The sequence below is a fragment of the Hyperolius riggenbachi genome, chromosome 10 (assembly GCF_040937935.1).
Source record: "Hyperolius riggenbachi isolate aHypRig1 chromosome 10, aHypRig1.pri, whole genome shotgun sequence".
Lineage (NCBI taxonomy): Eukaryota > Metazoa > Chordata > Amphibia > Anura > Hyperoliidae > Hyperolius > Hyperolius riggenbachi.
Window position 1 is genome coordinate 190655596 of NC_090655.1, and position 24228 is coordinate 190679823.

The 24228-nt window shown below is 45.6% G+C and overlaps 1 protein-coding gene across 2 annotated transcripts in view; it reads right to left on the bottom strand.

Moving 5' to 3' along the window:
• ZCCHC24 (zinc finger CCHC-type containing 24) overlaps positions 1-22350 on the bottom strand; it is a 223995-nt gene extending 201645 nt beyond the window's left edge. For both annotated transcript variants that reach the window (XM_068255460.1, XM_068255459.1), the window contains exon 1: positions 21945-22350. In XM_068255460.1, coding sequence (XP_068111561.1) covers positions 21945-22184 — 240 coding nt within the window. In that variant the 5' untranslated portion in view covers positions 22185-22350. The remainder of the gene's footprint in view (positions 1-21944) is intronic.
• Between the last annotated feature and the right edge of the window lie 1878 nt (positions 22351-24228).

The window sequence follows — 24228 nt, forward strand, 5'->3', positions numbered from 1 at the left end:
TTTTGTTCGGCCAATCATTGACCAATTGTACCATCTCCAGGTAACATATATCAAGTTTGGGAAGTCAGAGAAGATTGGGAATTTAGTGTTTGGTTAGAATAAAGTCTAAAGTTGGGTCAGTGTTAGAAAAGGGCTGGTAGAAGTTATTAGGTTAAGTTAGGGTTAGGTATGTAAGAAGGCAGGATTAAAGGAATACTATCGATTCACATATTTTTTTCAATTGACACAGGAATTGTTTGGGAAGTGGTGCTAAGTACTGGTGTATACATTTTAGTAGCAACTTCATTGTTTACTGTTATCAAAATACATTCAAACTTTACTGACGCCAAAACTGACGGCTGACTGAGCCATGAGGAGAGGGGAAATTCCCCTCACACTTGATCAGTTAACTCTATGTGTAGCTCTGTGTGTGACAGAGAGAGACAGGACACAGGAGCTGCAGCTGTTGGGAGCTCTGTTTCTGACTGAAGTGTCTGAAGAGAGCAGAGGAAATTTACTAATTGTCACAGCTTTTCATACTGTTTTTGCTTTCAGAGTTTGTTATGTTTGATATTTGCTTTCTGTAGTCTGATGTGCAACTCTGGCTGTGCATTGAAGCAGACACCCCTTCTGCAATTGATTTGTCCCAATATAGCTAAATCCTACCCTCAATAAATTACAGCTTTTGCCTCTGATATTTAACATGAAGAGTAGGAAAATATTTACACAGCTACTTAGACATTATTTGTACATTGTCATTTTAGAACACTTGGGTATCGATAGTATTCCTTTAAGGAAAAGAACTGGGGGTACTGTGTGTAAGGGGAGCAGGAAGAGATTGGGGTTAGAGATGGGAGAGGGAGAAGGTTTGGTATAGACATATGCAGGACTGAGGTTAAAGCGGAATATAACCCTGCATTTCAACTTTGCTCTAAAACATTATTTACAGCATATTATATGCAAAAAGCATTTTTATTTACTAGACCAGCATTGGAAGGGTTAAACACAGAGGTTTTAAGTTCCGTGCAGACGTTCAGATTGTTACATTCTATTTAGTTATATGTATATATTTAGAAATGTTACACACTCTTTGGCTGTCCTCCAACTCCTTCTCAGTGAGAGAGATGAGTCACAATAAACACTTAGATACATTTATGTAAACAAAAAGTATCTAACTCAAGTTCGGATGCGTCTGCAGAAATCTCTAGGGACTTTAAAGCCCTGTGTAACCCTTCCAATGCTGGTCTAGTAAAAAAAAAAATGCTGGTTGCATATAATATACTGTAAATAATGTTTCAGAGCAAAGTTGAAATGCAGGGTTATATTCCGCTTTAAGTTGAGGTAACACAAGTTACCCAAAAGGTCATACTGGGCAGAGATTGGTAATCCAATATCCGACACCGTTAAATTGTACTGAAATAAGTGGCAAATTAATATGTTCATGTAAATCTCCTTTCTACACTGAATATATTGAAGCATGGGGTTTCAAAGTTTTTGTAGTGATTTTAGCACAGTCACTCTTAAAGCTACCTTTTCTACAGAAACATTTTCGAATAAGAAAGAAGATGTAATAAACAAATGTCTGCATTAACATTAGCCAAGATCCTGCACAGAAATAAATGGATAATTAGGATTCCTAGCCACTTCCTGTTTACACAGTATTCGGGGATGGACTGATGCCTCTCTTGTACAAATAATTAGGAACAACAAATCACATTTGCATATGCAAAACATAAAAAAGCTATGGGAAGAGAACTAACAGTTGGAGCATCCTGAGGTAAACACATTTGTTACTTCAAGATGCAGGTAATGCCAAATTTATTTTAAGTATGCTTTATCCACCTACCGTGGGCTTCTAAGTCAGTACAAACTGAAAGGACAGTAAGGCCTTTCTGCTGTGCGACCCCTCTTTTGACAGCACATTCATCATTAATCATACATACATAAATGTCGTTGTTCACATAGCTCTGAAGAGCAGCTGGGGGTATGGAATACTTCTGCCTAAGCTCTGCACCAATTACAGCAGGAAAGTAAGGGCATTGCATGTGGCGGTGGGATATGAACAGTCAATCAGCAGATAGGTTGAAAGGGGAATAGACTTGTGGCCCGACCTTACATGCAGTTCTGCAGAAGAATCAGTAAGATGGGGTGGAGCCTAGAAAAAAAACTGATTTGGCCAGATAACTACCGGTAATTATATTTTTATTTAAAAAAATATTGCCGTCCATTTTGTGAGACACAGTACTGTGGGCATTACTGTCCATTTTCAAATGGATTTACTTACTTGACTTTTGGGCAAGTAAGTTTATGAGTTTTAAGTCATCAGTACTGCTGAGGTAACACTGAACAGTGTACTTTTCCTTCTGAATAATGTGTTGTTACAATTCCATTGCAAGTGAAAAAATGAGCCGTCACCTTACTAGAGCAGATTTTTTTTACAGCCCCTCCCCCTGTTCTCCAAATCCATGGGGCTGATATTGCAAAAGCCATCTTGGAGGCTCACTGTAAAGTTTTGCTCACTGGATTCCTGCATTGCACGGACATCTTGTTATCGAGTGGACGCTCAGACATGCGCAGCACAGAGCCGCCCTCCTTCAGAAGCACTGGGTGACACAAGCTCCCTGAAACCCTTCTGAGGGTCCTTGAAGGTGTATTTGACCAATTGGTCAAATAACTTCAACGCGGGTGACAGCTCTGGTACGAGGACACTGAGTGAGAACTGGGGAAGGCTCTTTGAGATCCAGAGCCTGCCCTTTCCATAAGGGAGTGTCTGACTTTTTCTTGAGTCACATCACTGTTACTTTAAATGTTATAGTATTGTATAAATTGTTAGTAGTGTTTTTAAAGTACTTTTAAAACAACCAAAACACACAGATAGATAGAATGCTCAGCTTAAAAGTCCCAGTTACCCTTAAATAAAAAAAAATAAAAAATAAAAATTGTCAATTGTGCAAATATTGGGACATGGGGAGTTTCTAAAATATTATATGCTGAACCAGTACTGATAGATTAAAAATATGATTTGTGCTGGTCAGTGTCATGTAAGAAATTGAAGTATTCAAAGACAACTGAAGTGAGAATATGGAGGCTGCCATATGTATTTCCTTTTAAACAGTAGTAGTTGCCTGACAGATCTGCTGATCTATTTGGCTGCAGTAGTGTCTGAACCACATCAGACACAAGCATGCAGGTAATCTTGTCAGGTCTGACAATAATGTCAGAAACACCTGATCTGCTTGCTGCATGCTTGTTCAGGGGCTATGGCTAAAAGTATTAGAGGCAAAGGATCAGTAGGCTAGCCAGGAAACTGGTATTGCATAAAGGGAAGATAAACCAGTTGCTGAAAATCAAAACTAAGCTCTGGGGAGGGACTGGAGAATCAATCGTTCAGAGTCAGCACTGGCACAGGATAGCTGCAGGGGACTTGATAGAAGCCCCAGGTAAGTGAAACTTTTTTAGTTTCATTCAGTTTAGCTTCTCTTTAAAGGGATACTGTAGGGGTGTCGGGGGAAAATGAGTTGAACTTACCCGGGGCTTCTAACGGTCCCCCGCAGACATCCTGTGCCCGCGCAGCCACTCACCGATGCTTCGGTTCACTTCTGGAATCTCAGACTTTAAAGTCTGAAAACCTCTGCGCCTGCGTTGCCATGTCCTCAATCCCACTGATGTCACCAGGAGGGTACTGCGCAAGGCACAGACCATACTGGGCACAGGATGTCTGCGGGGGACCATTAGAAGCCTCGGGTAAGTTCAACTCATTTTCCCCCCCAACCCCCTACAGTGTCCCTTTAAAAGGAAATAAATATGGCAGCCTCCATATCCCTCTTACTACAATTGTCCTTTAATAAAAGTAAATTACGACACAACTATGTACTCTGTAAAGCGCTGCATACTATGGCGCTATATAAATACTAAAAAATAACTTGTGGCCCCCAAAGGTTCCCTTATACATCAGGCAACATCCATGACATGTATACACAATCCCAGCACAGCCAGTTACTTAGCACTATGTAATCAATTAATGCTATTCATTAAGCGCCAGTTCCACAGTCAAAACTCAAGAATGTTATCATATTCTGCACACGCCACATGAGTGACATTTGGGGAAAAACATTTGTAAAGCCAAAATCTTTGACAGGAACAACTTTGAATTTTACAAGTCCAGCTCAATTTGTAGAAGAATATTTGGTAATTGGCTTATGCTTAAGTTACTTTTGATGGGCCTATTAGCATTAAGATGGCTTGACAAATGTCTGTGATCATTAAGCTGTCCAATAAACTGCTGTGCCCCCAGCATCTAACTTGTTAAAATGGGACGACTGAGATGTATTTGTTCAGGCCACATTAAACCATGTACAAAAGTCCCTTAGCATATAAAATGCCAACCATCCCCCTTCTGTATCATTAGGGGCAGTTCTGTGCTCTCCTCACACTCCACACACCAGGAATACTGAATAGTTTAACTGTTAAGGGTAATTTGTATTCTGACAGCATCAAGTGTTGTGTTAGAGAGGAGTTATCAATGTGTATGCTCCATTCACTCTTGTTTAGATAGTCTTTCATTAGAAGCAGCTCAGGATGCAATGGGTAATTTCTGCCAATTGATCAAAGTCTAAGAACTAAAGTTTTTAAAATAATAAAAGTATCCCTTCAGTACAGATACTTTTGCATGACAATGTATGTTTGCAATAAAAATGAATAAATACGACTATAAGCTATAAAACTTGTGATGTCCAGAAACCGTAGCATGACTCTTGAATAAGCTCATTCAGATATAGCCTATCCAATCCCTGCTGTAAAGTCATAATATATACAGGCTGTATTGTAGAAGCTATCACAGGAAGTGGTATGCGGCAAACACTCCAAACAATTGGATCACTGTAACTAGAAAAATGGAGATCTGGAATGTCATTGGTAGCTAGTGACTCCATGCTTGTGTCCCGATATATACATATATATTTTTATTCATTAGGCAGTCCTTCTTTCAATGCTCGGAATGTTAGCAAGTACGCATACATATAGGAAGAAGAATTTGAAAAGTGATCTGATAAACTTTCCGGTGTCAAAACACCTTGGGGCTGATTCCCGTTTTATTCTCAGCAGATTCGATCACTGATCAAATCTGTGGAGAATCTATTGCACAACATGTTTGATCAACCTTTAAAAAAAAACATTTCTTTGTTACAGCTCATAGAACTCCTGCAGTTAATCTGCAGTGTGTCTACTTCCTGCTTTCATGGGAGCAGACAAAGGGTTAACACCATGTGTTTATATATTAGTGGTCTCTGCCGAATCTCTGAGCTGACATAGCTAAGAGATCAAATTACACTAGTGATTACTTACAGATGAGGGGGAATTAGACAGGCTATTCCCTCTAAAAACACCCAGGGTGCTTTTCTCTTTGTTTTGCTTGTGTCCAGTGCAAGAGTTTATGTCCACTTTAAGCACAATACTAACTAAACTAAAAATAAAATATAAATAAGGAGCAATATATTTTGAGTGATTTGTTTGCTTATAAAGTGCTGACAAGTTATTTTATAGACAAGGTGAAAAGCAGAAGATAAACAAGCAGAGAGAATCCATGGGGAGACGTGTTTTGTAAATCAACCCTCCTTGTCTGCTAAAAGGATCCTTTATTAGACAGCATAATAATAAGTGACACTTAAGCAGGAAAAAAACTTTATGATATAATGAATTGTATATGTAGTATAGATAATTAATAGAAACTTAGTAGCAAAGAAAATGGTCTCATACTTTTATTCTCAGTTATATAGCTTTTTTTTATAACATTGCATCACTCTGTCATAGATAACAACTTAAAGGGGATCTTTCGCGAAAAAAGTAGGCAGTTAGAAAATGTGACAGATGACAGGTTTTGAGCCAGTCCATCTTTTTAAAGGGGGATTCTCAGGGCTTCCTTTGTTTTCAACAGCATTTCCTGAACAGCAGTTTAACCTGCCTGGCGTTCTATTAAGATCGCCAGGCAGGCTGCGGGAGGGTTTTTTTTGAATAAAAAAAAAACTATTTCATGCAGCCAACTGAAAGTTGGCTGCATGAAAGCCCACTAGAGGGCGCTCCGGAGGCGTTCTTCCGATCGCCTCCGGCGCCCAGAATAAACAAGGAAGGCCGCAATGAGCGGCCTTCCTTGTTTTGCTTATATCGTCGCCATAGCGACGAGCGGAGTGACGTCATCGACGTCAGCCGACGTCCTGACGTCAGCCGCCTCCGATCCAGCCCTTAGCGCTGGCCGGAACTTTTTGTTCCGGCTACGCTGGGCTCAGGCGGCTGGGGGGACCCTCTTTCGCCGCTGCTCGCGGCGGATCGCCGCAGAGCGGCGGCGATCAGGCAGCACACGCGGCTGGCAAAGTGCCGGCTGCGTGTGCTGCACTTTATTTGAGCCAAATCGGCCCAGCAGGGCCTGAGCGGCAGGCTCCGGCGGTACTGGACGAGCTGAGCTCGTCCAGACCGCCCAGCAGGTTAACTGCCAAAATAGCAAGATACCAGCCGGCCTCCCTAATCACTTGCACACTATTATGTCAGTTAGATTTTGCAACTATTGTTCAGGAAATGCTTTTGAAAACAAAGAAAGCCCTGAGAATCCCCCTTAAAAAGATGGACTGGCCCAAAACCTGTCATCTGTCATATTTTTTAACTGCCTACTTTTTTCGCGAAAGAACCCCTTTAAAGAGACACTGAAGCGGAAAAAAAACTATGATATTATGATTTGTATGTGTAGTACAGCTAAGAAATAAAACATTAAGATCAGATACATCAGTCTAATTGTTTCCAGTAGAGGAAGAGTTGAGAAACTCCAGTTGTTATCTCTATGCAAAAAAGCCATTAAGCTCTACAACTTTGCTTTCAAAGTCGTGGAGAGAGCTGTTATCTGACTTTTATTATCTCAACTGTTAGTTAACTATTTACTTTTCCTCTGGCAGAGGAGAGGTCATTAGTTCACAGACTGCTCTGAAAGAATCATTTTGAATGCTGAGTGTTGTGTAATCTGCACATATTAGAGAATGATGCAATGTTAGAAAAAACACTATATACCTGAAAATAAAAATATGAGACTATTTTCTTTGCTGCTAATCTTCTAGTAATTATTCATAGCACACAACCAATTCATTATATCATATATTTTTTTTCGCTTCAGTGTCTCTTTAAGTTTCTTAAAGGGAACCTTAAAGAAAACCTGAACTGAACATTAAAAGTCAAAATAAGCATACACAAGTCATACTTACCTTCCATGTAGTCTACTCCTCAGTGTCTTTCTCCTGTCCCGCGTCCTATTTGTTCACTGTGATCAAGGGAATTTTCCGTCCTCCATTTTGAAAATGGCCATTACCCATAACAGCTTTCTGGTCAGCACACAGTTAAACTGTAACATCGCCCACTTGAGCCATAGGGAAACATGGACATTACTTGGTACATCAGTTTTCCTCTCAGCTATAACTGACAGCAACTGATATTTTGCTGACAGCAACTGATATATTTCAGATCTGACAAAATATTGTCAGAACTGGAAGGGATTATTGTCAGAAGAAAATGGTGTGCTTCTGAGAGGAACTGATGGCAAGGTAACTATGCAATGTTCATTTGAAGTTGCCTCATGTGTTTATTTTAAATATTTTTACTCAGTACAGGTTCTCTTTAACCGTGGAGAAAAAAAAAGTTTCACTTACCTGGGGCTTTCCCAAGCCTCCTGCAGCCGTCCTGTGCCTGCGCAGCTCCTCCAGTGTCCTCCGGTCCCCCGCCGCGGCTTAGGTTCGTTTTCGGCCGACTGCCAGTCGTCGTCCTGCAACGCGATATTCTTCCGCATTCCCAGGCGTAAAGTGCCATAAAGCGAGTCATTTGGACGCGCTTTACGGCGGGGCATGCGTTCCATGGACGCGCTTTATGGCACTTTACGTCGGGGAATGCGGAAGAATAGGACGCGTTGCAGGAGGACGACTGGCAGTCGGCCGAAAACGAAACGGGGGACCGGAGGACACAGGAGGAGCTGCGCAGGCACAGGACGGCTGCAGGAGGCTTGGGAAAGCCCCAGGTAAGTGAAACTTTTTTTTTCTCCACGGTTAAGGTTCCCTTTAACTCTTCCTGTACTGGAAACAATATGAGACTCATACCTTTGCCGCTAATGCTCTATTTCTTAGCTGTACTCAGGGCCGGGCCAAGGCAGAGGCGAGAGAGGATCCAGCCTCAGGGCGCAGTATAGGAGGGGCGCACAACTCACTCAGCTATCATTCCCCTATTGTGTTTGAAACAGAGAAAAATAAGAAAAGGGGACGCTTGGCAGTGACTGCAAGCCAGATAACTAAAGATTAAGGATTTCGGGGGGATGGGGGCCCTAGGGGAACCTCTTAGTCTAATAGCAATCAGTGTGTGACGGCTGGGAGGGATGGAGGGGCGCACTTTGGTGTCTCAGCCGTGGGTGCTGGAGAACCTTGCTCTGGCTGTACTACACATACAATTCATTATATCATATGTTTATTTTCACTTCAGATTCCCTTTAATAGTTCCCTTTAATTACCACAGTAATAGGTCATCTATCTCACTTATTTAAAAAAAAAACACTAACCTGTTAATGCTAGAATTTACAGTAAGGACAGCAGCCCTTGTGAGTGTAGGTTGCTGTATTCTGGCAATCAGAGCTACCACACACTTCAACAACCAGTCTGTGTCCACAAACCTGCTACGTGTACAGGACATGACAGCCTGCATTCACTACAGTGGTAAATGAGGCTATTCTGCACATCAGATTATAGACAGTGATATTTACCTGTGTGTGCATGCTTAGCAGACCCTGCTCTCTCATATTGATTTTAGAATTTGGCTGCTGAAAGGAGGCCTGCTGTTTTCTAAGCACTGCTGCCTCAATGAAAGGGTTCTCCCAGGAGGCCTTTCAAATCACCCTACAGCCAATGTCCCACAACTTCAGCAGGCAAAGACATTGTTTACTACAGCTTAGCACAAATGCTGAGGTGTGAATGGCCTCACTGAGCTCAGTGTTAGTAATTCAGTCTGCTCCATGTGTGAGAAAATGTATAATAAACAGCAAAGGCATGGACAGGGCCTGAAAATCACACCGTAACAACTCAACAAATGCTGCAACAATTAAATAAAGTTAGAAATAAATATTGCTTTTCTGATTTCCTATATTTACACCACACCAACATGATTATTACACCAGCGTGACTGAGAATGTACTATTCCTATCTGTATATGCTACATTATTGTATGCCTATGGACATAACACTGGTATATATTACTAAACTTGAACAGGCCAAAGCATTAAATAAATGTAATCCTCATTCAGTGTAAGCTGTGGGTACTGTCCCTGCATAATTCTTTCAAGCCAGACACAAAAGCTGCTATCAGTTCAACAAAAGATAAAATCAGAGTAGTTAACCCTTCCCATGCCTGGGGTTTTCACTCCCAGGCTGCATGGAGTTTGTATGGTCAGCCCCTCTTTTCTTTCAGGCATTCCTCTTTCCATCCAGAAAACAATAACATACTAGTGGGAACGGAACTGTCTGCCTCTAAAATGACTCTGGAGTGCCTTATGACTTTTAGAGCATAAGCTCTTATGCAATAAGTAAAATGAACAGCTCAGTGTACTATAAAGCACAGCTGAAAATCTGCTTCTGATTGAGAAAGGGATTGAATTTGTGCAGTACTGATGTCAAAATCGATCCCTTTCTCAGTCAGATAACAGATGATCTGAAGATGGGAAATTTTGCGTCAATCTGATGGGAAAATTGTACCGTGTGTACCAGGCCTAAGGCCTACTTCAATGTGGTGCACAGGAAGCCCGTTCCAGCACAGTGTCAAAGAGACGCTTGTGCTCCGAGGAAAAGTCCATGCACGGGAGGCTCCGTGCTTCTGTGCAGGATCGAGTCGTCTTGCATCTGCGCTCATATACGGACAGGAGCGCGAGCCTATTTGACACAAGCTTATTTGACAAGCCCTTGTTGAATATGTTCAGAGGGTCCCATCACTGGAACAGCGAGAATGGTAAAAATCAATCTTATTGGCTCAGGGAACATATATTTGCTTTCACCAATTAGTGCTGCAGCAGATATTGCCGGAGGTGGGCACAAGAGCAAGCCCAATCGTGCACAGCAGTGCGTCAGCTACTAGACTTATATCTATGTCCTCGTGGCTTAGATGAAGTCACAGAGGACTTAGAAATGCATACAGTGAAAAATGGCACCGGTTAAATAATGGCACCTGGTAGCGCCGCTTAAGTGCTTTAAAATTATATTTATCGTTTTATGTCATAGTTATAGTTATTTTGGTTGAAAAAAGACATACGTCCATCGAGTTCAACCAGAGAACAAAGTACAACACCAGCCTGCTCCCTCACATATCCCTGTTGATCCAGAGGAAGGCAAAAACCATTACAAGGCATGGTCCAAATAGCCCCGAAAGGGAAAAAATTCCTTTCCGACTCCAGATGGCAATCAGATAAAATCCCTGGATCAACATCATTGGGCATGAACTAGTAATTGTAGCCTTGGATGTCTTTCAACGAAAGGAAAGCATCTATGCCCCCTTTAAATGCAGGTATAGAATTTGCCATAACTACTTCCCAGTGGTGCTCACCGCCAGGTCGTGATCACGCTTACGCGTGGATTCACGACCATTTTGACGCATTCCGCCTCGGACACGAAAATCCGTGAATAGATTTTCAACCACGAAAATCTACTTCGGCTTCGCGTGAATGCGGACAGAAATCCGCATTCACGCTCGTGAAACCCGGGGCTGAAGTCGTGGTTTGCGGAAATGCGTCAAACTATGCGGAAGTGACACATTGCAGGCCAATCAGAGTGCCCCAGCCAGGCCCTAGCAACCAATCACAGGAGGGGAGCTATGCCCTCCCCTCCTGAATATAAAGCGGCGGCCATGATGGAAAAGCTCTGTCCTTGCTACTAGACTGTGGTGCTGAGAGGATTATCTCCAGGCCATTGTTGTTTGAGCAAGTGCATTTATTGTGTTAAAAACAAAGCGTTTTTTTTGCTAACACTGCTCTTATACTGTACACAGTTAGCTAGTCAGTGAGTGATTGCTGTAGTTAGTTGTAGTCAGTGTAGTGTAGTGGGAGTGTGGGAGTCTAGTGATTATTTAACTGTGTGTAGTGCTGTGCAGGCAGGTTCAGTGCTGCAGTGTAGTGGGAGTGGGGATTATCTGTGTGTAGAGTGCAGGCAGGCAGGTTAGTGCAGCTGCAGTGTTCACTTGTATATTCCAGTGACAGTTATACACTTGTACTATTTGCAGGCAGCCAGTCACACCGCCGGCGCCGCCACTCTCTGCCAGCGCTGTTCATTCATTCTGTCAGTGACCTTGTGCCGTGCCCAGTGCCCACTGCTCGCTCGCTCGCTGGCATATGAGCATCTCATTACACAGTGTGACATCCTTGTGTGCCCACTGCATCCTTCAGTGACCTAGTTGTATATCCAGTGCCCACTGCTGTGCCCACTGCATCCTTCAGTGACCTTGTACTGTGGCCACTGCATCCTTCAGTGACCTAGTTGTATATCCAGTGCCCACTGCTGTGCCCACTGCATCCTTCAGTGACCTTGTACTGTGGCCACTGCATCCTTCAGTGACCTAGTTGTATATCCAGTGCCCACTGCTGTGCCCACTGCATCCTTCAGTGACCTTGTACTGTGGCCACTGCATCCTTCAGTGACCTTGTACTGTGCCCACTGCATCCTTCAGTGACCTTGTACTGTGCCCACTGCATCCTTCAGTGACCTAGTTGTATATCCAGTGCCCACTGCTGTGCCCACTGCATCCTTCAGTGACCTTGTACTGTGGCCACTGCATCCTTCAGTGACCTAGTTGTATATCCAGTGCCCACTGCTGTGCCCACTGCATCCTTCAGTGACCTTGTACTGTGCCCACTGCATCCTTCAGTGACCTTGTACTGTGCCCACTGCATCCTTCAGTGACCTTGTACTGTGCCCACTGCATCCTTCAGTGACCTAGTTGTATATCCAGTGCCCACTGCTGTGCCCACTGCATCCTTCAGTGACCTTGTACTGTGGCCACTGCATCCTTCAGTGACCTAGTTGTATATCCAGTGCCCACTGCTGTGCCCACTGCATCCTTCAGTGACCTTGTACTGTGGCCACTGCATCCTTCAGTGACCTTGTGCTGTGCCCACTGCATCCTTCAGTGACCTTGTACTGTGCCCACTGCATCCAGTGATTCATTACTAGCAACATGTCTGGCAGGGTTTCGCGGGGTGAGAGGAAAGGGAGTTCAATTGCTTCAGCCACTTCTGGGACTGCTCCACGTCCAGGGAGAGGACGCCCAGCTGTACGTGGTCGTGATGCAGCAGAAAAGGGGGCAGCAAAGCCTGGGCCGAGTCAGCGGACGCCATTGTCCAAATATTTTAAAGTTTCTGGTCCCCGTGTGGTGGTTGAGCAAATGGAACCTGACGTACTCATGGACATCATGACTTCCTCCTAGACCTCTACTGTGAGCACCACTCCAAGCAGTAGCAGCAGCAGCCAACATCCCACGCTTGTTGTGACATCCACCCCAGCACCCACTGGTCAGCAGCCCTCCCAGGATGACAGCGTTCTGTCCCTCAGTCCAGCATCTGGGAACCTGCTGATGCAAGAAGCACAGGACTTACTGGGGACTGATGTGGCAGAGATTGAGATCGGGCCACAATCACAAGCGTTGTTGAGTTCTGGTGATGAAGAAGAGGGGTCTGTGTCTGGGGATGTAGGGACAGAAGAGGAGGCGGGGGAGTCAGAGGAAGAGCTGGATTATGATGATGCTGCTGATGATGACGTTGTGGACCCTAACTATGTGCAGCCTGCTGAGTCCGTGGAAGAATGGTCAGAGCAGGATGACGAGTCACCTCGGCCTAGGCAAGGATATCGCCATATGTCAGGCAGGGGCAGGGGCATCGGCAGCAGTGGGCGTGGAGGAAGTAGACAGGACACTGCTTCGGCCGGCACCACCACCATGCAACCCCCGGCAACTACTACCACACATTGCTCCGCTGCACCCTCTGCTAGTGGGGGCCGCAGTAAATTAAAGACACCAGTGTGGGATTGCTTTGAGGAATGTACTGATGACAAAAGGTATGCGGTGTGCAGGTTATGCAGCAAAAGATTGAGCCGTGGGAAAAGTCTGAGCAAGATGGGTACCTCATCCCTCCAGGGCCACCTGAGAAGCCGCCACTGCCGCGAGTATGCGGACTTTAAGAGGAAGCAGGCACTGCTGGCAGGGGTTCCTGAGAGCAGAAGGCCCACCAGCGCAGCAGCATCCTCCCTCCCTCAGGGTCGTGAATCCCCCACAGCAGCAGCAGTAGTAGCACGCAAGCGCTCTTCCACCTCGGCTGCTCAGGACACAGACATTGAGGCTGGCAGCCAGTGTTCGTCTCTCTCCTCTGCCTCCCCTGCATCCCAGCGTCGTCAGACCCTGCTGAGCGACACCTTTCAGGGTCTGACCAAGCCTCTGCCTCCAAGCCACAGGCGGATCCGCAAACTAAATGGCTTGCTGGCCCGGGCCATGGCATCACAGCTGCTTCCCTACTCCCTGGTGCAGGAGGGGAGCGCCATGCGGACGCTGCTCCAATTTGGCATCCCCGAGTGGCAAGTCCCCAGTCGCCACTATTTCAGCAGGAGCGCGATCCCAGCACTCCACAAGTTTGCGGTGGAAAACGTGGCCCGTTCCCTGGACTACTCTGTGGGCAAGCGGGTCCACGTGACCATGGACTCGTGGAGTAGCAGATTTGGGACAGGTCGCTACCTGTCCTTTACAGCCCACTGGGTGACACTGATGGAAGGGGGGAGGACAAGAGCGCATCAGCCCAGCTAGTGGTGCCACCACGCGGGATCAGGGGGGATGCAGAAGGGTCCTGTCACGACACTCCCTCAGCACCCGGAAAGCAAGCCCGCCTCGGCAGCAGCAGCGCCAAGCCTCGGCACTGCCAAGCCCTTTTAAAATTGGTGACCCTGGGGAAGGAGAGGCTTACGGCCACCAACGTCCTGGCCGCCCTCAGGAAGCAGGAGCGGAGGTGGCTGACCCCCAGAGGCCTGGAAGTGGGGTATGTGGCAGCCGATAACGGGGCCAACCTGGTGGCAGCAGTGCAGCAGGGAAACCTCCAGCACATCCCCTGCTTGGCCCACGTGCTCAATCTTGTGGTGCAGCGCTTCTTGCGCACCTACCAGGGGATGAGCGAGCTGCTGCAGGATGCCCGGGCGGTGGTACGCTTTTTCCGCCTGTCAGCCACTGCCTCTGCACTCTTGTCCACCTTACAGCAGCAGTATGGAAGGCCACAACACCGGATGATCATCGACATGCCAGTTCGCTGGAATTCGACTCTGGCCATGTTGGAGCGACTGTGTCAGCACAGGCTGGCTCTTAGGGCCTACATGCTAGACCCAAGTGTCCCCAGCAACCAGCAAGTCCCCATGATTACTGCCACTCAGTGGACACTGATGCAGCAAGTATGCCTGGTGCTGAGTCCCTTCCTGGAGGCAACCAAGATGGTCAGTGAGGAGCGGGCCTCTGTGTGCCAGTGGGTGCCCTTGGTTTGTCTACTGGAGCAGGCAATGGACAATTTAATTGAGCGTGGGGATGAAGCCCTGAGGCAGTTGGAAGAACAGGAGCAGATGGCAGCACAGTCCAGCTCAGAGGAGGGCTCACAGCAGGTAGTGGAAGAGTTGGAGGTCCCTAACCTGAATGAGGAGGAGGAGGAGGAGCAGAGTGCAGCAGGCGTTGTACGTGGATGGCGGTTTGAGGAGGACAACGACATGGCACAGGAAGAGGACAGGCATGCGTTATGGGACAATGGCGAGGACGAGGAAGATCTTGCTGGCAGGGCCCACTTGTTTCCCATGGCTGTGCACATGTTGCGCTGCCTTCGCAGGGACCCCCGGGTGATCCAGATGCGTTCAAGGGAGGACATCTGGATTACCTTGATGCTTGATCCCCGTCTGAAGGGGAAGCTGGGAGACTTAATGACGCCATCCACCACCGAGCAACGCACAAGGGAGTTGAAGGAGGCCCTTGTGCGCAGACTACTGGAAGCATTCCCCCAGCATTCCACCCCCACTGTAACTGCTCTGCCAAGCCAGCAAGAGGTGCCTGCCATTGCCACTAGCAGCACAACAACCACCAGCAGCAGCAGCAGCAACTGGCGCCCCGGAGACCTGAAGAGCCTATGCAAGAGCCTGTATGCAGTGCAGCAGCCCAGAACAGAGGTGCCCGCCACAGCATCCACCACCAACCAGCACAAGCAACGACTGACCACCATGGTGTCTGACTATATGGGGTCATCCAGCGGGCTCAATGACACCGACAGCCCCGTGGACCCCTTGGAGTACTGGGTCAAGAGACTGGACATCTGGAGCGAGCTTTCCCAGTACGCCCTGGAACTCCTATCCTGCCCTCCTTCCAGTGTCCTCTCAGAGAGATGCTTTAGTGCGGCCGGTGGCGTGGTCACAGAGAAGCGCTCTCGGCTCTCCCACGCCTCTGTGGACAAACTCACCTTCCTGAAAATCAACCAGGCTTGGGTGGAAGGTGAGTTCCTGGCCCCTATTGTCGGACACAGGGGGACATGAAGTGGCTGCTGCATGTGCTGTTGTTAACTATGCCTGCCTTTATAAAGACATTTACTACCTGCCTAGTGCCTACCTTGGTTAATTTTTTGGTGTTATGGTACTACTACCAGTAAGTTGCCATGGTCCTCCTTCTGAGCTGCTGAACTGACCGCCCGCTTTGTCCTCCTGACTCAGTCGCTACTACACTCTGCGTTCACACTGCCCGGGTCGCCGGGTGCATTTAATTTTTTGGCCAGCACTATGACGCTGTGCTACTACTACTGTGCTGCTGCTGCTGAACTGACCGCCCGCTTTGTCCTCCTGACTCAGTCGCTACTACACTCTGCGTTCACACTGCCCGGGTCGCCGGGTGCATTTAATTTTTTGGCCAGCACTATGACGCTGTGCTACTACTACTGTGCTGCTGCTGCTGAACTGACCGCCCGCTTTGTCCTCCTGACTCAGTCGCTACTACACTCTGCGTTCACACTGCCCGGGTCGCCGGGTGCATTTAATTTTTTGGCCAGCACTATGACGCTGTGCTACTACTACTGTGCTGCTGCTGCTGAACTGACCGCCCGCTTTGTCCTCCTGACTCAGTCGCTACTACACTCTGCGTTCACACTGCCCGGGTCGCCGGGTGCATTTAATTTTTTGGCCAGCACTATGACGCTGTGCTACTACTACTGTGCTGCTGCTGCTGAACTGACCGCCTGCTTTGTCCTCCTGACTCAGTCGCTACTACACTCTGCGTTCACACTGCCCGGGTCACCGGGTGCATTTAATTTTTTGGCCAGCACTATGACGCTGTGCTGCTACTACTACCACCAGTATGTTGCCGTGGTCCTTCTGTGCTGCTGAACTGACCGCCCGCATAGTCCTTCTCCTGACTCAGTCGCTACCACCACTGCACTCTGCGTTCACACTGCTCGTGTCCACTGACAACTCTGCTGCGATGTCATTGCTAATTGCTGCAAAAAAAAAAAAAAAAATTACAAAAACCTCTCTGGAGCCTTTTTGCCGTCAGCCACTCATCCTCCTCCAGCGGTACCTTCGCCGCCAAGTGCCATTGGAACTCGCCTTCACCTCTTTGACTGCTTAACGCGTATATCCCTTTTTAAAACCACTTATTACCAATTAATAGCCCCATTTAAAGTGTTGATTTCACTTTAAAATCCATTTTCTCTAGAAAAAATTTTTTTTAGGGAATTTTTTATGTTGAAGTTATGTTGCCCCTTATCACCTCGATAATCCATGCTATTTGGGGGACTGTAGCATGTATGGGGGCTTTGTTATTAACGTTAAAAGAAAATCCGCCTCCGGGCGTGAATCCGCGCGTGATTACGCCATTCACGGGCAAAAATCTGCGTGGTTGCGTGGACGCGGACGAAAATCCGCATGCGGCGGGGCCGAATGCGGATTTTTTTTTGCAACCACGCGGATTTCCGAATTCGTGGATGAGGCACATCCGAGCATCCCTGCTACTTCCTGTGGCAATGCATTCCACATCTTAATCACTCTTACTGTAAAGAACCCTTTCCTAAATAAATGGCTAAAATGTTTTTCCTCCATGCACAGACCATGTCCTCTAGTTCTTTGAGAAGCCCTAGGGACAAAAAGCTCATCCGCCAAGCTTTTATATTGCCCTCTGATGTATTTATACATGTTAAGTAGATCCCCTCTAAGGCGTCTTTTCTGTAGACTAAATAAACCCAGTTTATCTAACCTGTCTTTGTAAGTGAGACCTTCCATCCCACGTATCAATTTTGTTGCCCGTCTCTGCACCTGCTCTAAAACTGCAATAACTTTCCTGTAATGTGGTGCCCAGAACTGAATTCCATATTCCAGATGTGGCCTTACTAGAGAGTTAAACAGGGGAAATATTATGCTAGCATCTCGAGTTTTTATTTCCCTTTTAATGCATCACAAAATTTTATTAGCTTTAGCTGCAGCGGCTTGGCATTGAGTACGATTATTTAACTTGTTGTCAATGAGTACTCCTAAGTCCTTCTCCAAGTTTGATGTCCCCAACTGTATCCCATTTATATTGTATGGTGCTAGACCATTGGTAAGACCAAAATGCATGACTTTACATTTTTCAACATTGAATTTCATCTGCCATTTATGTGCCCATATAGCCATCCTATCCAGATCCTGTTGCAATATGTCCCTATCGTTATGTCAATGTGGCTCCACTAATCATTCCTGGGAGAGCTGGAGAAAAGTGAGGGGGCTGCTGTGCAGGCGTTCTACCAAGGCTTGCTCGCTGACTTCCATTTATCGAATGCTGGGAATCATCTGTTGCTCTGGATTTGCTCAGCATGTCTCCCGGACCTGCAGCCGGGGAAAGCGGCGCTGTAACTCACTGAACAGCTGGCTGAGGTGATCCCGAGTAATTGGTTGAAGAAGCGAGGGGGTTGGAGCTGGGGATCACCGCTGTGTACACCGCCAGTGTGAAGCCGAGAGGCATGGCTGCGCAGTGAGGAAGTATGATCATAATTGACCATAATGTACTTTTTAAACGATATTTGATTAATTAAAACAATATTTATACGTCATTTTTCGGCGCGCCATTTTTTAACCCATAAAACAATAAATATAGTTTTGCAATGTAACTTAATATGGCGCCATTTTTATACTGTTGGTGGCGTGTGCCATTTTTATCTGTTCCGTGTACAGTAGATATACTGTAGTGGTGGATAAAGTGGTTAAAGGGTAAAAACCCTGGAACCTGAAGTGGTTAAACTCAGTTACCCTCTAAAAGAAGCTGAGCACTAGAGTGGCCCATGTGTACCAGAATTCATGGAGAAGCGCGTTAATGAATCTATCAGTTAAAGAGACACTGAAGCGAAAAAAAATATATGATATAATGAATTGGCTGTGTACTATGAATACACATTTTTCTAACATTGCATCATTCTATAATATGTGCACATTACACAACACTCAGCATTCAAAATGAGTCTTTCAGAGCAGTCTGTGAAGTAATGAACTCTCCTCTAGCAGAGGAAAGGTAAACAGTTCAATTACAGTTGAGATAATAAAAGTCAGATAACAGCCCTCTCCACGACTAAAGGCCCATACACACGTCGGATTTTAGCTAACGACCCGTCGTTTGAACGTTCCGTCGTTCGGACGTTTTCGCGTCAAATCCGACGTGTGTACAGACTATCGTTCGGGTGATAAGACTGGTTACCAACGATCCGCCTGGGCCTTAAGTTAGTCGGAGAGCTTAATAGCTTTTTTGCATAGAGATAACAACTGGAGTTTCTCAACTCTTCCTGTACTGGAAACAATTAGACTGATGTATCTGAAATTAATGTTTTATTTCTTAGCTGTACTACACATACAAATCATAATATCATCATTTTTTTTTCGCTTCAGTGTCTCTTTAATAGATTGGTAAGTCTGATTTGCTGGTCATCATGTTCCATGTCTGAATCAGTGCAGACTAAAGCAGGAGCAAATCACAGGAAAGCAGTCTTCACAATCTATCGCCTTATTAAACCAATCATGTTTCTGCAGGAGTTCAGTTCTGTGACGTATGAGCAACTCTACAGAACCAAAGCTACTGGAGGAATAATTTCTAAACGCATAGCACCATCAGACTGCTTCAAGGTGTAAGTAAAAGGTTTATAATTTGTTACAATTGTAAGATCTCTTTAAGCAGTCTTTAAAGAGGAACCATAACCAATGATTGAACTTCATCCCAATCAGCAGCTGATACCTCCTTTGCCACAAGAAATCTTTACCTTTTCTCAAATAGATCCCCCCTGTCTATGTGGCTGATGTTGTAGTGAAACTCCTCCCAAAGTGTGATGTCAGGGCCTAGGTCTTGAGTTTCCTGTCTGTGAACCTTGTTTCATTGTGGGATATAACAGCTGTTTCCATCCGCCAAGCAACCAGTATCTCCCTCTGTGCATAAATACAGATTTATTGTTTTCCCCCCTTTTTGCTAAAGTTCCTCAGATTATTTGTAAATTAATGATTTGAAAACAAATGAACTGTTTAACTGCCCATTATCACCTACAGCTATGACAATTCATGACATTTCGTAGGATAACCTCATACACTCTAAGCAAACAAAGAAAACACAGAAACACAGAATCTTTTTTGAAAAATTACTCAATGTAGTCTGTAAAGATACACAGGGCACTGTGTTTATGTATACATAAATATATAGGGAATGTTAATTTCTTTAATATTGTTAATATTATATAATATTGTTTCTTTAAACTGAGTTTTGTGCCCTCAAGGCCAGAAGCTCTTCCTTGCCCTTAGTATGTCCAGCTGTCCAATAAGCATGCTAAAGCCTTTTGTAGATGCAAAGTCCCCGAGTTAGTAAGGCTTCTAGGCTAGAGAACAGTGACATTTCTAACTTTCTCTTAATGGGTGCTACAACTCTCCCCTGGGTCATAGCAGACCACATTGAGCACTGCTAAAATGTTGGCAAAGTATTGTTGCATGACTGATCTTTTGTGCATACACTGTTACCGAGACCGGCATACCCATAAGGACCAGTCCGGAAGATGATTGGGCAGGGGTGTGGTTACTGTTTCCCAGTCTCCTCCTATGAGCTACTGACAACTGTGTAGAGGTTATTGTATAAACCTGTCTGGTTGTGCAAAGCAGCAGTCAAACAGCAGGCGTTGGTCAGAAGCTTGAAAACAGCCTGCTGTAGGTGTTTGGCAGTGGTGCCCGCTGACATCACTCAATATTCCTATGCAAGTCAATTACAACAGTGCTACAGCTGAACCAAGTGATAAACACTGCATGCAGTATTCAAGCACTTTGATTGATTGCGATTGACCGCTGTGGTTGATGAAAACTTATGCAAGCACCAATCCAACTGCATTTTTGAACGCTTCCATTGGAATGCATAGGGTGGCAGGAGGGCAATAGCTGTCAACCACCAGGGAACCGAACCACAGGAAAGCCATAAACATGTCCGTCCGAACTAGTCCTATATGTAGCAGAGAGTGTTTTTTTGTCTGATAAAAATATTTACACAAATATGAGGCATACTTTACAAGCCAGATCTTGCGGTTCTGTGACCTCCAAATACACCCCTGTTCTACATTGTTTCACGTTCCCTTGAAATTTTTGGATGAATATTTGTTTTTGAACGTGGTCTGTAAGATTTTTTTTGGTTCCAGGAAAACTTTGAAGTTGCATAAAAAAAGGGAAAATCTTAAATTATTAAAACTTGTATAATCCACTTGGATAGAACTGATGGAATTTTCTTTCTTGTCTTTTTGTTACAGGCCCTGGATAGATCCCAGTCTGGGATCCCTCACAGGGAAATCTGTGTAACCATTTGTCTACAAGAGCAGCTGTCAGGGCTGAGTTGTGCTAGCTTTTGCCAAGTCTTTTGGCATTGACTGGGTTAATCACACTGTCAACAATATTATCCTTACACTTCCCTGGACTCTGCTGATCTAAAGCAAATAAAGGAATTTTTCTGCACAGAGCAAAGCCAGATGCCCCAAAATAAAACGTGCTAGGCAAGGCAGATTTTTTTTTTTAATTTCTAAACACTTTATGAAGAGTTACAAAGAGGCGCACTAGGCCACCAAAGTCTCCAACCATTCTGACTACAACGAAATGCTTTTAATATAATAAAGGGGTCCTATACGGAGTAGACAATAGCGGATTCTGTAGATGACACCCTGTGATAATGTTAAAAGCAGATCACCCTGCTTGTGGCATAGAGTAGATCACCAGATGGCTAAACGACTAGCAAACTTGCATTGCAGCACTAGAATCCCATGTTTTATTATTGACCAACACACTATCTGTGTGGAACGTGTATCTCCTGCATTTCTTGTGGGTGTTATACCATATCCTAAAATCATGGTAGTTATGGCAGGTAAAAATCAATGGTAGTAACTAGTTTCCCTGGGCCTTAGACTAAGACTACAGAGTGGATCAGCGTGTAAACTCTCCTTATGGGCAGTTTGTGACATGAATTGTTGTATGTCCTCTGTAATAACATACAGTTCCACAATAATAATCAGAATAGTAATACATCCATGCACTCCTGTGAACCTTGAATAGTTTGCAATCACTTCCTACAAGTTGCACAAGTTTTTATAAAGACACTAGACAGATACATTTGGAGCTTTACATTTCCAATAACTGTTGCATCAAACATAAGAGGGGGAGACACACAGCTCTGCTAGGCTGCCACAGCTGACTGGGGCACATCAAACTAATTTAGCACATAGCCTAGTGTAAATGAATACAGAGAGAGACTAGCAGAAGTCGTTATAGATTGTGCAGAGTGATCGGTTTCAGCAGTCACTTGCACTAGAGAGCTAGTGAAGGGTGATGAGCTATAGTAGTTAGTACAGTGACAGACAGAAGGAAGAGGGGGATTTTGGGAAGTGAGGGACACACCTCAGTCCTCTGGAGCTGCAGGAAACTGCTGAGATAGCTGGAGTGGATGGAAGAGTTCAGATCTGGGGGGCTCTTGGAGTAGCTGTTCAGATCAGGGTGGGAGGCATTGCTGGACTCTGGTCTGAAGGCATCAAAGGCACTTGCTTGGTGTGTATCTTGCAGGGATAAATAAACCCAGTTGAGTAGCTGGGCAGGCTGGTAGACAGAAGCAGTGGTATCTATAGCTGACAACAGGCTCATCTTGTCCCCTCAGTTATCAGCCTCCGGCCCCCTCCTCTCCGGCACAGTCTTTCTCTGCTTTCTTCACCCTCTTCCTCCTTCTCTCTTTTCCCTTCTTCCTGCCCCCTATCTTTCCTTCCTATAGGGATTTGGCAGAGGGCTCAGTAAGGGCATTGCTGCAAACTTCTCTCTGCTAAACTTTTGCCTTATTTCTCTGCAATCCGTTATGTGATTCCACTGCCCTGCCCATCGTGCGCTGCGATTGGACAGGCGGCTGAAGTCATCTGCATATTATCCAGCGGGGCAGGTCGGGGAGTCTGCAGTGACAGCCCCCTGTTCTAGGAATTGTGCACTCTATGGAAGTGCGATCAGGGTCCCGTCAATAATAACGCGAAAAGGGTACCCTTTAACCCCATCACTGACATACAGCTCTGTCCGTGCAGAGGAAAGTGAGAAGCCCTAATGTGTCTCAGATTACAGCACTACTGAACAGTGTGAAGTGATTTACATCTGCACCAGCTTACTGTACTAATGGGAGATGCCAGGAAGAGAAGTTTATTGGAATTTTACGCACAGGCACAGATGTCTGATATTCAGTTTTGCTTAAAAGCAAGCACTGTATGACTTGATTTTAATGTAAACACGCGCAGAATGCAGATTATAGGAAAAACTTTGTCACATGGTGGTGGTTCCTATATACAGGGATTTTTTTTTTCTGATGGGTGCTTCCTACTTTTCTTATGTGGAGTGAGACATATGAAGGCTGCCATATTTATTTCCTTTTAAAGTGTACATGAGACGGGCAACATAAAAAAAATATATATACCTGGGGATTCCCCCAGCCCCCTTCAGTCTAATCACTCCCTCTCCATCAGTGCCGGGACAAGGTCCCCCAGCACCCAAGGCTGAGACACCAAAGTGCGCCCCCCATCCCTCCCACCCCAGCAGTCACACTTTTTGCTATTAGACTAAGAGGTTCCCCAGGGCCCCCAACACCTTAATCTCTAGTTATCTGGCTTGCAGTCACTGCCATGTATCCCATTTTCTTATTTCTGTCTGCTTCAAACACAATAAGAGAATGATAGCTAAGTGAGCTGTGCGCCCCCTCCTACACTGCGCCCTTAGGCTGGAGCCTCTCTCGCCTCTGCCTCGGCCCGGCCCTGCTCACCATCCTCCTCCACCGCCTGGATCCTTCTCTATTCGGCTGGATGATTCCATTAGTCGTCGCAGGCGCTGTGCACGCTCCCCCCTCGCGCACCTGTGGCCGGAATCGTTCTACACCTGCGCAGTAGTACTTTTGCTAATCAGAATGTATGTGAAGATAGAAAGTGTCCTAATTGACCAATTTATGGGAAAAATCAATAATTACCTTTCTGATTACTTACCACATCTGAGGAAACTATTGTATCGTTAATGGACACTTAGATATGTCAGGCACTGTACAAAATTAGTACAGTTTTTTTACCCGTGTGATATCATTAAGGATGGTGCATAGTGAGTTTAACGCTTTATAGGAAATCTAAAATGAACATAAAAAGAAGAGTTCCATTTATGTGGGGCTTCTATCAGCCCCCTGCAGCCGCCCTGTGCCCGCGCCATCACAGAACGACCCCCCAGTCCCCTGCAGTGACTGTTTCGATTTCGGCAAAAGAGCCAGTCGCTGGCCACTGCACCTGGCCGCGCGCCCTTGATCACGCTCCCGTTGCCGGGAGCATCCTGTGCATGCACAGTATAAGATTTTCTGGTTTTGTATGTTTACATTAGGTTCCCTTTAAACTATTTTTTGTTTTTCTTCCCACAGGGTGGCACAGGAAAAACTGGCCCATCCTTTTGTGACAATCAGAAAAGGATTAAGATGAAATGGGGCCCTAGGCAAGACAGCAGTTTTTGTCAACCCTTGATGGTCACCTGGCTTTTTTTTAGAAAGATTTGCTGGGGGCTAGCGTCCACCAGGCCCCTAGACATTCTCCAGACCCTAGGCAAATGCCTAGAATTGCCTTGTGGATGATCCAGCTGATGATGACTGTCCCATTCGTGTGTGTGTGTGTGTGTGTGTGTGTGTGTG